This window comes from Macrobrachium nipponense, chromosome 1, assembly GCF_015104395.2.
Source record: "Macrobrachium nipponense isolate FS-2020 chromosome 1, ASM1510439v2, whole genome shotgun sequence".
NCBI lineage: Eukaryota > Metazoa > Arthropoda > Malacostraca > Decapoda > Palaemonidae > Macrobrachium > Macrobrachium nipponense.
The window spans coordinates 118545821-118563495 of record NC_087200.1 but is presented as its reverse complement, the minus strand read 5'-3'; the positions used below and the strand labels follow the sequence as shown (position 1 = coordinate 118563495).

General features: G+C 42.0%; 1 protein-coding gene across 1 annotated transcript in view; it reads right to left on the bottom strand.

The window, feature by feature from the left end:
* LOC135219580 (5'-3' exoribonuclease 2 homolog) overlaps window positions 1-17675 on the bottom strand; it is a gene marked incomplete in the record, with an annotated part of 341454 nt that overhangs the window by 8182 nt on the left and 315597 nt on the right. The window contains 1 exon segment of the mRNA XM_064256465.1: window positions 3991-4101. Within this exon segment, the coding sequence (XP_064112535.1) occupies window positions 3991-4101 (111 nt within the window).

The following is a 17675-nucleotide window of genomic DNA, read 5'->3' as shown; positions in this document are numbered from 1 at the left end:
ACACTTCATGAGATCAGCAATATCTTGATTATCAGTGAGATCCAGGCCTCTTTGTTGGAACACTCAGCTGAGCATTTCCTGTAGCCCTGAATCGTATAAGTGGACAATCCTCTAGAAGACCTCAGAAATATCAAAATATCTGCTATTTCCATCAAAGATATCTTAGTAGCCAAGACTTTATTACTTCTGCACCATACACAGAATACTGACCACTTGTGCTGATACACAGACATCTGCATCTTGCCATAGAGTCAGCAACTGCCTTAAAAAATCCTGTAACTCTGAGCAGCTTCTTGACAGTTTGAAGGCGGTCAGAGCTATTTTTGACATTGCGTAATGATACCATGTCTGAAGCATAGCTGTTTGAGAAGACTGGCAGATTTTCTATCAACATGGCATCTCATTTTGGTGTTTTTGCCAATATTTCAAACAGCTCCACATGTGTTTTAATCTAAGGATAAGCTGCTTAGAATCTCTCCAGGGAGCACTTTCAGTGGTCATGGTATATGTCTGGAGGCATTTCTCCCTTCTACAAATATCTTGATTTCTTAGTATCGTAAGTATAGAATAAATTGGTGAGCAAGGAAATATGAAATAAAGCATAACAGAGTAAGTTTGACGACTGAGAAAATAAACAATCGTATTCTCTCTCTCTCTCTCTCTCTCTCTCTCTCTCTCACACAAAATAAGATATGGCAACAAAGTTTTGGCCTGACTGAAGAGCAGAGTGACTTTGACACTGACTTACAAGTCATTCCTGGTCATATCACAGCCATCGACAGATATCAACTTCACAGCCGAGAAAAGGCAATGCAAATGGAGGGCCTTTGTTATCCCATAAAATGCTCTCGCTCAGACAGCTGTAAGACTTAGAAGAGAGAGATTGAGAGCAGGGTGAAATAGGAGGGAGATTAAAGTACCTTGAAATGAAAAGCCTCTATAATCTTATAATTATAGCCTCAGCATTTGTCTCAAAGACATTCAAAGGTCTGTCACACACGTCTCAGTTGTTATTTTTGTTTGTTTGTAAGGTGCTGTTACGTTGCATGGAACCAGTGGTTGTTCAACTTTATGTGACTTCCGAACCATGTCAAGAGTGAACTTCTATCACCAGAAATACACATCGCTCACACCTCAATGGAATGCCCGAGAATGGACCTTGGATCCACCAAGGTAGCATGCCAACACCATACCAACCACGCCACTGAGACCGTAGTTATTGTTTGTGTAAAATTGGCAACAAGGCAGATCTTTACCGTCATGCCAAGGTGGTCTTGTTGTAGTGGCAAGACTACAGAGGATCTGGCACTGGATTGCAAAAAGATCTATTATCGGAGTCCCTCATAACTTATAAAGTTCTTGATATACCGACTGATTCAGCATCCACTCTGCTTAATTGGTCCGACAAAATGTTCATTCTTCCCAGTACAAACCTTGTTACGATTAACATGCAATTCTGATTCGCCTACACAAGTAGGTCTTTAGCTTTCACACACAGATAGAAGGATTGCCCCCCTTGTTTGGCGATGTACGAGAGAGGTGATGAAATTCATGTATCTCATCTGTTCTTCTGACCAATTCCCTGAGACCTTCCTGTTCTCTGATAGAGTTCCCCATCCTATGTCCAATGCATCTGAGTTAAGGCTGAGGTCCGGGTTCTGAACCAACAGCAACTTTCCTTCCACAAAGCAACCTGCTAGGTAGGACAGCAAAAGCGACTACTCTCCAACGAGGTAAAAAAAAAACTGGAAGACCCTGAATGCCCGAGCAAATGCGTTGACGAGGCCAAGAAGACTCGGAGAACTCCATGATAAACACAATCACACAAACAGACACACTCCAAGAAATAAAGCAACTGGCTTGGAAGAAAAACAAAGCGGCTAATCTCCATGGCAAAGAAAGACTAACGCGTCACGAGATACTGTGCTTGGTTGACGACCAACTTCACCTCGTTTATGCGTGAGTTGCTAGATGCCACAGATTCCTTGCTTTACAATCTTTGATTGTTTTTAACCAGTTTCCAGCTGGCGCAAGAAGGTTATCCTATTGCTAAGACCAAGGATTTGTTCAGCATATGAACAAATACTGGTTACTTCTTGTGGGTCAAGAATCCCATTTCCATTTCTTAATATAACATATCTTGGTGATTGCACAAGTGTCCCATTTATTTTCCCTAATTTTTTTCCATAACATTTGTATTAGACTGGGACCCTTGCAGATTGTTTATTCTCTTTTTTTTTACTTGACTGCTGAAATCAGTGAATTAGCATTAAAAATTATTTCCAAAATTATTTCATTATAAAATATGTTACTGTGTATATATACTGCTGTTCCTAAGTTCCCTAGTTTTTCTTGTAACGTCGTTGCTACTAAAAATTTGCCTACTGATAGGAACGGTTTGTTTAGCATGATACTAAAGGTTCAAAGTCTTTGAGTGAGAAAGGGCTATTCTTCTCCAAGTGTAATCTGGTTTGATGACAGTTTACATTCCACTGGATTATATAATTACTGAATATCATAAGATATGTCAGACTGATTTTTGGCCACTGCCTCAACCAGCATGTAATTTATGCTGATGACTGTCTGTTTAAATAGTAGTTTCCATGTCTTAGTGATGATTACTTGGTTTCACTTCTAGTATTAAGAACTTTGAAATATTCTCCTTTACCTACCGAGAATCAAACTGGTTAAGGATGGATCCTGCCTAAATTTTTTCCTTTTCTGCTACCTCAAGAAATTCTAAAGTTACTTTCATTTCATTATTTCTTACTTAAAGGGAAGAATCAAATGGGATACCAAGGAAGTACAAGCACTCCAAGGTTGAGGAATTACATTCATATTACAAAAATAATCAAATTTCTTCAGGATAGGTCCCTACATCCAGGGGCAGTAGCATTATTGATACCTTTTGAAAGGCAACTGCTCTGGGAGAGCCACCTAAATATTCACTTTATCCTCATTATAATATAATTATTATTATGATTTAAATATATCATGACCCCTATTCCTATGAAACAAGCCCATTGGGGCCATGACTTGTAAATCAAGCTTCCAAAGATTATGGTGTTCACTGGAAATACAGACGATAATAGGAAATATAGAAAGAAAAAGATCACTTATCAAAAAGGAAAAATTAAATTAACAAAGTAATGAATATATACTTTGGTGCTTAACTGTGTCAATAACCAGTTAATGGTGCCTCTGTTTGATAAATATCAGCACCAATGCTCTATTTATCAGTGGCAAAAACCGGCGATTTTCGGCTATTTTCAGCTCTTGACAAGCCTCATAAAACTGGATCACTGATAAGCAAGGCCTCCAATAACCAGGGACTGCCTTAGGTAAAAATATAATTGAATTACGAATATACCAGGAGAATTGTTTTGGGATAGAAATGCTTTGTGTTACATCTTCACTTATACTTTAGGGGTCACCAGCCTATCAAGATTGCATCCAGCACTGAAGGCAAAGCTTAACATTAAAGTTTCCCCTTGCTCATCCGCGTCGGATACTCCAGTTTTACGAGAGGAGAGAGATACTGTTGAACTCCACTCTTTTTTAGTTTCAAAAGCAAAATTTTCCATAATCAAAAACATTTAGTCTTCATCATGAAGTATGTTTTAATAAAAGACAAGAAAAATGAGATATTTACTAAAGAAAAGAAAAAGCCTCACGATACAGTTTGCTGAGCCCGCAACTAAGGTCCAAGATTTCCAGGCATCTCACATCATTGGAACACTGCTGTTCAGCTGCCATACCTGGTGTGTGTGTGTGTGTGTGTGTGTGTGTGTGTGTGTGTGTGTGTGTGCGTGTGTGTGTGTGTGTGTGTGAGAGAGAGAGAGAGAGAGAGAGAGAGAGAGAGAGAGAGAGAGAGAGAGAGAGAGAGAGATCTACTAAATTACCTGGAGCATAATAATTACATTCTCAAACTTAAAATGGGACCGTTGTTAACAAAATTCAGCAGTTACAACCAATGACAAATTAACTTACCACTGACTATTGTTATATCCACCTCCTTGTTTTGAAGAGTTGTAACCTCCACCACCACCATGATGCTTATTTTGATTAAATCTTCCACCCTGACCTCCTCCACCTCCATAACTGTAGAGAATAATACACATTATATGGTGAAAAGGTATGAAATAGCTTACTGTGTTCGTGTTACACATAACAATCTATGACTAAATACCTTAACAGACAAGCACGACAATATGACATCCTAGCTGAGCAAATTACCATAAAACAGTAGCTGTCTATTAACAGTCAATCTTGAGATCTTTAATTACCATTTCAGAATACTCAACCATTATTATGTACTTGTTACTATATGCTACCTAGTTTGTCAAATGAGTACAACTTAAGAGTGTCTTTTCAAATTCTCCAGTCAATAACAAATCTTTCATGAGACGAGCTAGAATCCTTTGACCAATGTAAGGAAATACAATTTTTAGGATTCTCTAAAAACCTTAGGTCTTTACATATGGGATTTACTTTCAGTGCAAGCTGAGCCAGCCACTTCATTTAAAAGAAGGTGCATATTGGTAGCTGGCTACCAAAGGAAGGGGAGGAATCTCTCCCATCCAGATGGTATGCACTCATTTACCTTTTGGCTGAGGAAGCAGAATGAGGGGTGGCTATGGGTGGGCCAGTTTATGTAAAGACCAGGTCTGCTTATTGGAAAAAATACAAATTACTTTAAAATTTTGTAACATGTTTCTACATGTATAAAAACCCTTGGTCTTCACGTATGGAAGACTTACTCCTTGGTGGGAGGATTCTGAGGAAATCTATGAACTGACTTGTAGTTTGCCTCACCTGGGGCCTCTTTCCTGGTCATGTAAGATCTAAAAGACAAAGACCCATGCCTCTGATCTGATGAACATGTGTGACTGGGCCTTCGAATAAATGGAAAGTAATGACAGTGATTCAAAGATAGGCTTGGATAAATCAATTTTGTCAGGGACAATAAAGCTCAAGACAACCAACAGATCTGTTCATTGTCAGTGCCACTTTCCCTTTGGTCGAGAGAAGGTATGAGTTGCCATCTACAAGCAGTCCCCAGTTATCTGCGACCTCGGGTTATCAGGTGATCTTCATGACTTGAGCAGCCACTGCAGAACCCAAAGAAATAGAGTCCAAGGATCTATGAGTAATATCCAAGAGGAAAAATGAAGGCGAATGTGGTCTGTCATAACCACATTACCGTCTTTAGTACCTGTCCAATGGGTTCTTGAAAGCTAGGGGGAGACCAATGCCCCTGACCTCATGAAATCTTACCTGGAATGTATCATTGTTGTCAACCATATCAGCTGTGGAGTATGTCCATTTGATCATACATAAAGCCAAAAGAAATGGAGCTCCTAGACACCACTTTTTGGCAGTTGGAACCCAAAAGGATTTGTCAACACTACTTTGGTGATGAAGTCCTAAGTGGTAACGCAAAAGGCCTTCAGGCACTTGGTTGCCTTAAGGGTCCTCAAAAATGGAATGCTCATACACTGTTGATCTCCAGAGAATCAGGAAGAATGACAGGAAGTCGTGAGCCCAAGAATTGAATTATGGATGCTAATGTCTCAGCACTCAAGTGTTCTCAGGAGGTCAATTATCCAAGTACTGACTAGCCCAAACATTTCTAACCATGGATGTGAAAGATGACTCCTAGACATCAACAGCATCCATTGTTCCCAGGATGTCATCTATCCTAGTACTGACAAGACACAATCGTTACTAAACTTCGCTGACTTGGACAAGAAGTGATATTTTTGATCAATGGGAAAAAATACTAAGTGCTCCTGTCCTGCCTATTGCCTATTCACAATACAGGTAGCCCGGTTATCAGCGGAAGTTCTTTTCCCACAGCGTGATAACCGAAAATCACCAAAAACAAAGTCAGCGATAATAGTGCCAATCCCCAATTATCAACGCTGATAATCATGGTTGGCAGCTCTGTTAAGTGAGGATTGGTGCCAAAAATCTAGTTATCTATGCTAAGCAAGCACCATAATACTGGAGACTGCCTCTACTACACAAACTGATTTGATTTGATTTATATAGAATTTTGGCATTATGCCAAGCATTGGGGCAACTAAGGCCATTCAGCGCTGAAACGGAAATTGACAGTAAAAGGTTTGGAAGGCGTAACAGGAAGAAAACCTCGCAGTTGCGGTTTGAAACAATCGTTAGGAGAGGGTGGACAGTAAGATGAAAGGAAGAGAATATGAACGGAGGTACAGTAAAAGGAATGAAAGTAGTAGCAGCTAGGGGCTGAAGGGACGCTGCAAGAACCTTAAATAATGCCAACATTGCACTGAATGAGGTGCAATGATGGCACTAACTCCCTACAGGGTAGAGGGAATGAATCTTGTACTAGAGAGTTTGATTAAGGCTAATGTTGGGATAGATTATTGTTCCTGTTATTGGCTTCTCTAGACATGTATATTTACTGAAATTCCAGCCCAACTGGGATGATAGTCACTATGATCTAACTGAAATCAGTTGGGGCAATATTAAGAGAAGTCTGAATATTCGTGAGAGTTTAAATGATTACTTAGCACTATTAACAAGAGGCAAATTCCTTCTAAAATCCTCAAGTTTTGTCTTAAAGACAAGCAAGGGTCTATTTATGCATATAAGCTTGCCTATCATGAAAAACAAGCAGCTTATCATTTATTAAGGAATAATCAATCGGACTTTTTGTGGAGTAATTTCACTGAGGTTAGAAGTAAAGCTCAGGTAGTCTAAGAGAGCCGAGAGAGCTTATAATGAGGATAAAGATCTTGCTCTCCAGTGGTGATGACCATCAGTGGTGGTCTCCTCTCAAGTTATCAGTCTTTGGAGTTGATTCTAACATGCTTCCCTTGTAGGATATTATGGAAGTCTTGTTTATTGCTATATACAAAAAGCAGAACTTTTGGCTTAAGTCTGTAAGCGAACATTGTGGCAAGTCTTTGGTGTTGTCTCAGTCATAATTTCCAGAACCTAAATCATGTTCAATGGCCTTCAGGTCTAAAGAAGTCAAAACTTAGCTTCAGGGCCTCGACAATTACAGTAGCCTTACCTTAAAGACCTTACAGCTCGTTCGGGTTGCCCCACGTCCCTCAGTGTGAGGCACCTCTAATGTCTACCACAGAAATGCTAATGCATCTTCCAATCTTGGATGGTCTGGCATGCAGCTTAAATATTTGTCAGGCTTATTCTTAAACACATGTATGCTCTCATTCCTGATATGTTCCTCAGATGAGCTGGTAACGCATTGAATAGATGCTGTTTTATCGATGCTGGTGAGTAGTGGATTAATGTCCTGTGTGCTTTCCTTCTTTTTCCTGGTATAGTTTTGGGCATTATTAATCCACCTCTGCTAATGAGATCTTTCCCATCAAATCTAAAAAGACTGCTGATTTCATTGCTCATAAGATTACTATTTTCAGAAAGTTATCTGGACTTGCAAGTTTTCTGTCTGTTTGGAGGGAAGAACTTCTGCATTATTTAAGGGAATAAGTCCATCCTCATGGCCCTCACAAAATACATTGATTTTAATTACATGTTTTTTATACAGTAGACCCCTGTATTTATGGGGGATGGGTACCTGACCCACCCAGAGAATTGCTAAAATCAATGAATACTTGAAAACCCTCTAAAAGGCTTATACCTGCCTATTTTGTTAGTTAAAGCAATAAACCCTCTCAAAATGCTTATACCTGAATTTTTTAATAGTTTTATAAAAAAAATGCATATAGTCATGAAAATCATATTCAATGAATAATGGGTATATACAGTTCATAGAAAAATATGTAAATAGGGGAGCCGTGAATAGCAGGGGTTGACTGTACAGGCAGTCCCCAGTTATCATGTTATCAGCAGACTCGGTTATCGGCGATCCGATTTTATGGGGCTAATCGGCAATTTATGGCGTCATAACGGGCCGGGTTCTGGTTATCAGCACGCCATAAGGGTGCTTATGGCACTGATAACCAGTTATCGGTGCCATAAGCGCCATTATGGGGGCATAAATGATCAAGTTTCAGTTAATGGGGGTTTTCACTTATCGGCACACCCCTGGTAACGGAACCCAAGCCGATAACCAGGGACTGCCTGAACAAGATTTTTGAGAAGCTGCACTACGTGTCTTTGTAGGTTTCTTGAAAATAATAGCCTACTTCCAGCACAAAAATTTGGGTATTGTTAAGGACTTAGTGATACACTCTAGTCAATATCTATTGTCTTGCAGAGTACTCTTGATGACGGTACAAGCATGCATGGTCAGTTTTAGATTGTAGTGCAGCCTATAACCATTATGAGTCATAAAACACTTATCTACAAGTTAAGATAAACTTGTAATAGTCAGATCCCAAAGGATCTGGGTTGACAGCTATTTCAGTAGCTTCAGTAATGCCACTTCAGGCATTTCTAAAGGTAGCGTTCTTCGACTTTTGCTAATCATCTACAACAGTGGCCTAATGGCAAAGTCATGAGAACAAACTGCATGCACTGATGATGCTACTCTTTCTAGCTTTTGTTCCTTTTCTGCACTTTAGGTCTGTGGTTGCAGAATCCCTGAATTAGATCTGGCATGCTTTCATGAATGGAGTATGCTTTGAGGCATAAAGCTTAATCCATCTACAACTCAAAGTACAATAACTAGTCAAGAACACTTGCCTTGGCATCCTGATTTACATTTAATGCTACTGTTATCAATGCAAATTGACTCATTTAAAATTTTACTGTAAATTTTGTTCCTTAAAGAGTGGTAACATGCAGAAATGTTTTTGAGGGTTTCATGCAGAAGCTATTACATCTAAGCATTTTAACTCTTTTCTTCTGCCTTGTTTGGAGAACTTTTCCAGTGTAGTATTCAGGTGCTGATTCTCATTTCAAATTCCTGGGTAGAGTAATGTCATAAGTTAAGTTTATTATGCCAACTCTGAATTCAAGTGTATCAGTCTTTTTTTCTATTCCCTCATATTTTTTTATTTATCACCTTTTCCTATATATTTTTTTTTATATATGCAGGCTGATTTTCCTATGGAGCCCTTTTGGATTTACAGTTTGTTGACTCAATCCATAAAGGTTTTCAACTACAGATTTAACAAATGAAAGTAAGGAAAGAATGCCTGAAGATAAGAGCAAAATTGAATTTTTATAATAAAAGGAAATTTTATTGCATACTTGCCAAACAATTATACAGCTGTAGGTTCCCTAAGAACAGCAGACAATAGATTTGAAACTTCCGTGGTTGCACTGCTGTCGCTGATGTAGGTGACGTCATCTCCCTCCACTCGAGGGGGCTACAGGTACAACTGTCCAGGTAAAATCAATTCGTTCTGCCCAGCCATCCACCTGTGGGGAGGAGGGAGGGCTTTAATTAATAATTGTTCGGCAAGTTTGCAATAAAATTTAATTTTATTATAAAAATTCCTTTTTTATTGCAATGTCTTACCGAACAATTATACAGCGATTACCCATTGCAAGGATGGGGGCTGTGGATGTAAGCTTAATTCAAAATTAATATATGATTCTTGAAAAAAGACCCAAAAGCACTGTTAGTGCTTGGTGGGCATTACCTTGTAGGAGAGCTACTGCAGGAGAATACTGCCTCTGGTCAGTGCTCATCTTACGTAGTAGAAGGCTTGGAGTATGACCAATGAGTGCCTCTACATGGAGTGGAATATCTTCATAGTCATGGTGTTCACTGCTGACTCAACGAAGATACAACAAAATATTGCCCTTGCCCTGGGCTTAGACCAGAAATAACCAAGAAAACACAACAACTGTCACCTACACCGAATTAAAAACCTTTACCCACCCAACTAAAACAAAATGAACTGGTGAGTACTCCAGGTACATTGTACCCCCAGACTTCCCTTCAACTTGTCAACCTTGATACAAGGTGAAAAATAACAGAGGGAGCAACCCCCCCATGTCGTTTCCCCCAACACCAAGCCAGCTACCAAAAGTGGCCCAAGAGACTTACAATCTTTGAACACAGTCTCAATTTCTTTTAAGTAATGTGTAACGAAGACGGTTTTAGATCTCCAAAAGGTACTTTGAAGAATAGCGGATAACGACAAGTTGTGTTGAAAAACGAGGGAAGTCGCTATCACTTGAACTTTGTGCGCTTTCACTCTCATTAAAGAAAACACTGCATCGTTCGCTTGAGTGTGCGCTTCGACAATTAATTCTCTCAGAAAAAAGATCGCATTTCTTGAGAGAGGGCGAGAGGGATTCCTAACAGAGCACCACAAACGATCAACTGACCCCTAATTTTCTCTGTTCTGCGGAGGTAATATCTTAATGCCTGCACAGGAAAGTGTCTTTCTTCTTCTTCCTGGCCTATCAAATCTGTCAGGTTCTTGGGAACGAGTTACATGGCCAAGGATTAGAAGGGTTCTCGTTTTTGGTGAGAAAATTCAGCTCCAAGGAGCAAACTGTGTCGCCTTGAGAAAATCCCACCTTTTTGTCCATTGCGTGTAGCTCGCTAACTCATCTAGCTGATGCTAACACAACTAGAAATAGTGTCTTCTTGGTGAGGTTCCTCATAGAAAAAGAAAGTTACAGCTCAGAGGGAGGTCCAAAATCCATTAAGTACTATATCGAGCTTCCATGCTATCGAGTCAGTCCTCTGACGATTTGGAAGTCTCGAACAATTTAATTAAATCCAAAAGATCACCATTCGTGGAGAGATCTAATCCTCTGTGTTTAAAAACTGAAGCCAGCATTGCTCACTATCCCTTAACTGTTGAAGGCGCTGGGCACTTAACGTCCCTTAAGAAGAGAAAGAATTCCGCTATTTCGTTCACAGATGTCTCAGAAGAAGAGACTTTAGTTTGTTTACACTTTACACCATCTTCGAAACACTCAACATTTAGACTGGTATAATCCGTTAGAAGAATTTCTTCTGCAGTTCGTTTCGAAAAACCTTTCGCTCTGACGAGACTCCTCACAGTCTGAGTCCTGTCAGTGCCAGAGCGGATAATCCTCGGTGGAATCTTGCAAAGTGCGGTTGTTTGAGTAGACATCTCTTCAACGGAAGGAGCCTGGGGAAACCTATGAGCAAGTCGAGGAGACTTGGGAACCATTCCTTCCTTGGCCAGAACGGAGCGATTAGTCAGTGAAACTTTTCCATGAAATGACACTTTCTTTAGCACCTCTCTTATCAGGGTGAACGGGGGAAAGGCATATGCTTCCAGGCCTGACCAGTCTAGTGGCATTGCGCTGACTGACCATGCAAGAGGGTCCAGGACTGGAGCGCAGACCAGCGAATGGCGGTTGTTCCTCGAAGTTGCAAAGAGGTCTCTCATAGGCTTTCCCCAAAGCTTCCATAGGTCTAGGCAGACCTTGGCATTGAGAGTCCATTCCAACGGCAGTGCTTATTGATGTCGACTTAAGTTTGTCCACAGATCTTTTGCAAGGTTGTAAAGGGTGAAGGAACGTGTTCCCACTTGTTTCCTGATGTAGGAAAGCGCTGTGGAGTTGTCTCCATGAACTGCTACCACCTGTCCTGAAGCCCCAGGTACACTGCTAATAGTTCCTTCACATTGATAGAAAGAGAATACTGAATTTCCGACCACTACCCTGACGTTTCGTTCTTCCCCAATAGGGCTCCCCAACCTGCATCGGTTGCGTCTGAAAAGAACTGAAGTGTTGGGTGGAGCAGTAGAAGCGAAAGACCCTCTACAAGTCTTGGTTTTGAAAGCCACCACGCTAGGTCCTCCTTGATTTCGTCTGTAATCAAGGATACTGTCGAGTTCGGTTGAGTCTTCCTGCACCATGAAGCCTTCAGGAAGAATTGTAGGGGCCTCATATGCAGCCTTCCAAGTTTGACGAACTGTTCCACCGAAGCTAGTTTGCCTAACAGACTGATCCAACTGTTGGCGGAACAGGACTTGCGGTCCATGAAGTCCTAGACTACTTCCATACACAACTGGACTCTCTTTGGTGAAGAAAAGCCAGAAAAACTTGAGAGTTCAGAGTCATCCCTAAATAGAGAATGCTCTGCGTCGGTACTATCTGAGATTTCTCCTCGTTTATAAGAAGACCTAACGCATGAGATAATGAAAGAGTCCTCTTGAGATTCTTCCTACACTGACTTTCCGAAGAGAAGCAGAGAAGCCAGTCATCTAGGTAGTGACACTGATGCTCAGGAGGTGTAACCACTTCCCCAGGTGAGTCAGCACTCGCATAAATAATTGGTGCCATCAAGAGGACGAAGCAAAGACCTCGAAACTCATAGATCTTGCCCATAAATACAAACCGAAGGTATTTCCTGGAGTCCTGATGAATTAAGATGTGGAAGCATATCCCCTTGGTTAAGGGATTCAACACCGAACGAGTCATTTCCATATTGAATTTGGTCTTCTGAACGAACAAGTTCAGTGTGCTTACATCCAGTACGAGCCTCCAGCCCTCTGATGACTTGAGGACTACAAACAGATGGTTGTAAAACCCTGGGGATGGTCTGTTGCTTATCTCCTCTATGACCTCTTTTTGCACGAGAGCCTCTACCTCTCGAGTTAAAGCTACAAATTTCTCCAAGCCTGGAGAGTAGGTGATAGTGCGATGGGAACATTGGATAGAGGCAGAGTGTCTTTAAGAGGAATGGAGGAACTGAATCGGGAACTTGGATCACCAAGGTTCTGCCCCTCTGTGGCTCCATTCCTCCCAGAAGAGGCTCAGTGCCCCCTACTGGAGAATGAAGGATTGAAGAATCACTTGGATTATTTGGTGTTGGGTTTGGTCAAATACTTGGTTGGGTGTCGTAAGTTTTATGGAGGCCTGATAAACAGTCTAGACTTGCCCCCTCAAAAGGGTTTCTTCTGCAAGGGCAATTCCGAGGTGATAGGAGTCACAGTTGAAGGTTTAACTCGCTTAGGAGACTGAGAGAGCAAGTCATTAGTTGATTTCTTTTCCAATGCGGAAAGCGTCTTGGCTACTGTATCTTTGGGGAACAGATGATTCTTGTCAAGAGGCAAAAACAAAAAGGCGGACTTCTGAGGTGAAGCAACTCCTCTCGAAACAAAAGAACACCAGAGCTGCCTTTTCTTGAGAGTACTGAATGCAAAAAGAGAGGCCAGCTCATCGCAACCATCCCGAACTGATTTGTCGGCACACGACAAAATCCCAAGCCAGTCTGATGCCAGGTCCTCCTGGAGAGTAGGGCAGTCCTCTATTTTCGTAGCGAGGGCTCCGATCGTCCAGTCCAAGAAGCTCATAATCTCCAAAATTTTGAAAATATTCTTTACCAAATGAACCAATTCAGGCGACATAAAGAAAATATTTGCTGCTGCAAACGCGGACCTTCTATTTGCGTCTACCAGGCCAGAGAGGAACCCCTGGGAGGAGGCAGATACTCCCATGGAGGGATCTTCTCCGGTTACATAGAACCCATACCTCTTCTTAATCAGTTTAGACGGAGGATAGGCGAAAGTTACCTTCCTGAGCTCTCTCTTGATCTTTAACCAGTCTTCTACATCACGAAGAAATTGTTTAGCCGCCTTAAAAAGGGAGCGGCTGCTATGAAGTAATCTAGGTACATGTCCAGGAGATAGCGTAAAAGCTTAGAATAGCACGAAAATGGAATAGAGTCCACTTGTAAGTCCTCCTCGTTATCCAAAGAGATAGGCGACAGAGAGGGTTCTGGATTCGACTCACTGTTCTTCGGACATTGTTTACTTTCTTTCATCCAGGTTATCAGCTCCTGCAATTGTCGACAGAGAGGAACTAAATTCTCATCTTCTAGAGTTGAAGTCGTAGCAACTGGGGTTGTGGACTTCGACACAATCGACACCGGGGGTCTCGCGCCATTCGAAGAACCTGTCACATGTGAGGTCAAAGGCACACTTTCGACAGTCTGACGAGTCGAAAGCAAACTTTTGACAGCCTGATGAGTCAAGGATCTCAACGGACTCGGAATTAGCCATTCCACAATTAGCCGAAGGCTGTCACTGTCGTGAGAATCCGAGGCGAAGTCCCTGTAGCTACGCTACACGACATATGAGAGGCTGAAGAATCAAGCCACTTGCGACATCTAACCAGGGACGAATCACTCGACTCTGTCGACAACTGATTACCAAACGACACACCTTTTCCAATGGTGTTTAGTTGAATCCTGCTGGTGCACCACAAGATCAACGGAGGAAGCAACTATCAGTGGGCAAACCCCGACAGTCTCCCTTGGACCTCCGGTATGTCTTCTCCCCAAGGTGGGGGAGCAGGACAGGGACCTTCGTCTAGGAGAACTGTCGGGACAAACAGCCACCCCCTCAGATGGCACTGCACTGACACTTTTCACTTCACTAGAAGTCTTTTTCAAGAAAGACTGTACAGAAACCTAACTGCATAACACTATTAGCTAATGCATCAAAATTTCTTTTCAAATTTAGACTCGAGGCTGGCAATGGTGTCAGGAGAAACTCCATGGGAAGTTGGCAAGGGAGTTACAGGTGCAGGAGTAGGAGGACTCAAGATCGGAGACATAGTAAGAGAAGAAGAAGTTATAGGAGCAGGTGCTTTGATAGAAGAAGCAGAAGCAGCTATTCTAGTCTTATTTTCAGCTCTAAAAGCCACTTTCCTCTTCCTATCCTTAATTACCCTCCCCAAGTGAGAAACAAAAATTTTCCACTGTTTTTCACTTTAATCCTTGCATTCATCACAAGTAGACTCTCTAAAGCACTCACAACCCCTACACTTAATGCACTTGGTGTGAGAATCATATACTGGTTTAACTAAGCTAGTTTTGCACCCACTGGTGCTAAACCTAACTACTGATGGACATGGTGGTAAAGCCACACAATTGCAGAAAAGAAATTAAGCTAATTATAGCTTCAATCCCACAAAACACGAAGTTGAATACTTCAGCGATATTGGTAAGAGATACTTCCCAACAAATGAAGAAAATGCCTGCACCGACCACCGATGTTCACCAGAAGCCGGCAAAGGACGAATTGATGTTACCTGGACAGTTGTACCTGTAGCTCCCTCAAGTGGAGGGAGATGATGTCACCTACATCAGTGATGGCGGCGCCACCGCAGAAGTTTTGAATCTATTGTCTGCCATTCGTAGGGAACCTACAGCTGTATAATTATTCAGTAAGACTCTGCAATAAAAACAACTTTTATGAACTTACAGCTATGCTCAGAACTGATGCTACATGACTGCATAGGATTTCATTCAAAATTCACCAAATGGCAACCTTACATACTCCATATTTATCTCGCATTATTTCAATGTGGAAAAAGGATTATTAGATACAATAAGGGCATAATATGTTTCATAAGAGGGAAATCTTTCATATATTTTAAAACTGTAAAAAAATATCATGTGTAGCCAAATTTCAGAAAATACACTTGTGAAACAATTTCAAAACTTTTGGTAAGACATAGAGGGGTGGCTAGAGGCAGGCAGTATAATGTTAAGACCTTAAGTTTGTAGCTATGAAAAATACAAATTGTCTTAGAAAATTTGTCATTTGTTTATAAGCGAACAAACCTTCAATCTTAACAATAGGATGGACTCATAGTTGGAGGGAGGTATAAGACATCCCAGATCTGCTGGGGGCCTACCCTCCACTCCAGCTCTCAAAAGGAATGGTTTTTGGAGAGGGACTGAAGCCCATTGAGAAGCTAGATAAATTTATATCTAACGACTCAGACCCTGAGTGACGTACAATGATATATGGGATAACCATTGTATAGGGAACCAAAGAGAAACTTTGACTGTCCAATAACAAACCAAGACACCAGGGTTTGTATTACTCCCAACCCCTCCCTGCCAAGGAGTGGAACATATGCTACCAAATAGTGTGTAAGATATTTGTATATTGTACGACCACACTACCAGTATGACTACCTTACTCACCTGTATCAGACCAGTCCAGCGAATGACGTGTCTATTCCTTAAACCACCCGAAGGAAGAAGGAAAGGTACAAGAGAAAGAAGAAGACCAGCCACCTCACTCATTCTCTCATCCACACAATCATCTTAGGTAAGATACAAAGGTGCCCTGTTAAGGGCAACTATGAGTTACACAACTGTTGGGCAGCCACCACAGGACCCAGGAAAAACGTGTCCGCAGATCTGTGGGCAACATCCTTAAGATAGAAGGAGGTGAACGTGGACTGGCATAACCAAGTACCAGCGCTGGGCACTCTATGTACAGCCAAGTTCTTTTTGAAAGCCAGAGAGGGACCAATACCTCTAACGTCATGCGCTCTAGCCTGCACAGATGTGGTGGTAGAATCATCAAGAGAAAAGTATGCCTGTCTGATGGCTTCCCGTATCCAAAAAGAGATAGTATTCTTAGACACCTCTTTCTTTGTACGGCCTGTGCTAACAAAGTCTGCGGCAGCCTGGTCTAAGGTGCCGAGTCCTTTTAAGATAGCAATGCAGGGCCCAGACAGGGCACAACAAAAGCTCTTGAGCATCACCACCCACAAAGTCAGTCAATGATGGAATGGAAAACGAAGTGAACCTGTTATCATGCACAGAGGGATTTTGGGTCTTTGCCACGAATTCCGGGACAAATTCGAAGGACATCAACCCCCACCCCTGGTGTGCTTCACCTCATAGCTCAGACCGTGGAGCTCTCCTTACCCTCTTGGAAGATGTCAAAGCCAGAAGGAAAACTGTCTTGAGCGTCAGGTTCCTATCAGATGAGCGACGCGAAGGCTCATATGGACTCTTATTGAAGCTCTTAAGAACCAAGGAAACATCCCACATCGGAGACTTGAGCTCTCTAGGAGAACTCGACTGCTCAAACCCTAACTAGCATGGAAAGTTCCCAGGAAGAAATGTCGATACCCTTAACTAGCATGGAAAGTTCCCAGGAAGAAATGTCGATACCCTTAAGGCGTAACACCAAACTCAGGGTCGCCCCGTAGCCTCTTAAGGCAGAAACGGACAAACGTTTCTCATCTCTGAGAAAGGTTAAAAAGTCTGCTATTCGCTGAATAGAAGTGGCGAGTGGAGAAAAACCCTGATTACGACACCAATCACAGTAGATCGCCCATTTGCCTTGGTAAACCACGGAGGTCAACTGTCTAAGACTGCTGGACATGTGCCCAGCTGTTCTCTGAGAAAAGCCTCTCGCTCGGAGGAGATACTTGATAGCCTCCAACCATGAAGAGACAGGGATTCTACTGACTGGTGGAACCTTTCCACATGGGGCTGACACAGTAGATGTTGCCAAGGGGGAATCTAGCGTCAAAACCGCTGACAACGACAGCAGATCTGGAAACCATTCCGCCTGAGGCCACAGAGGGCTACCAAAGTCATCCTGAGACCCTGTGAATTCATCAGCCTGTTCAGAACCTGATGGATCAAACAAAACGGAGGGAAAGCATACACCTCCAGGTTGTCCCAGGGATGTTGGCATGCATCCTCTGCTAATGCTAAAGGATCTGAAACCACTGAACAGAACGCCTCCAGCTTCTTGTTGAAGTGTGTAGCTAAAAAGTCTAGCATGGGTCTTCCCCCAAATCTAGAAAAGCTTGTCTCCTACCACTTGATGAAGGGACCACTGTGCCTAGGATTTCATCCCGGTGACCGAGTTTGTCTGCGACCATGTTCCGTTTCCCTGGGACACCTGGCTGAGAGCTATACTGAATTGCTGACCGCCCACTGGTGAAGCTTGAGGGTCAAGACGTGAAGTTTACGTGAAACCAGGCCTCCCTGTTTGTTC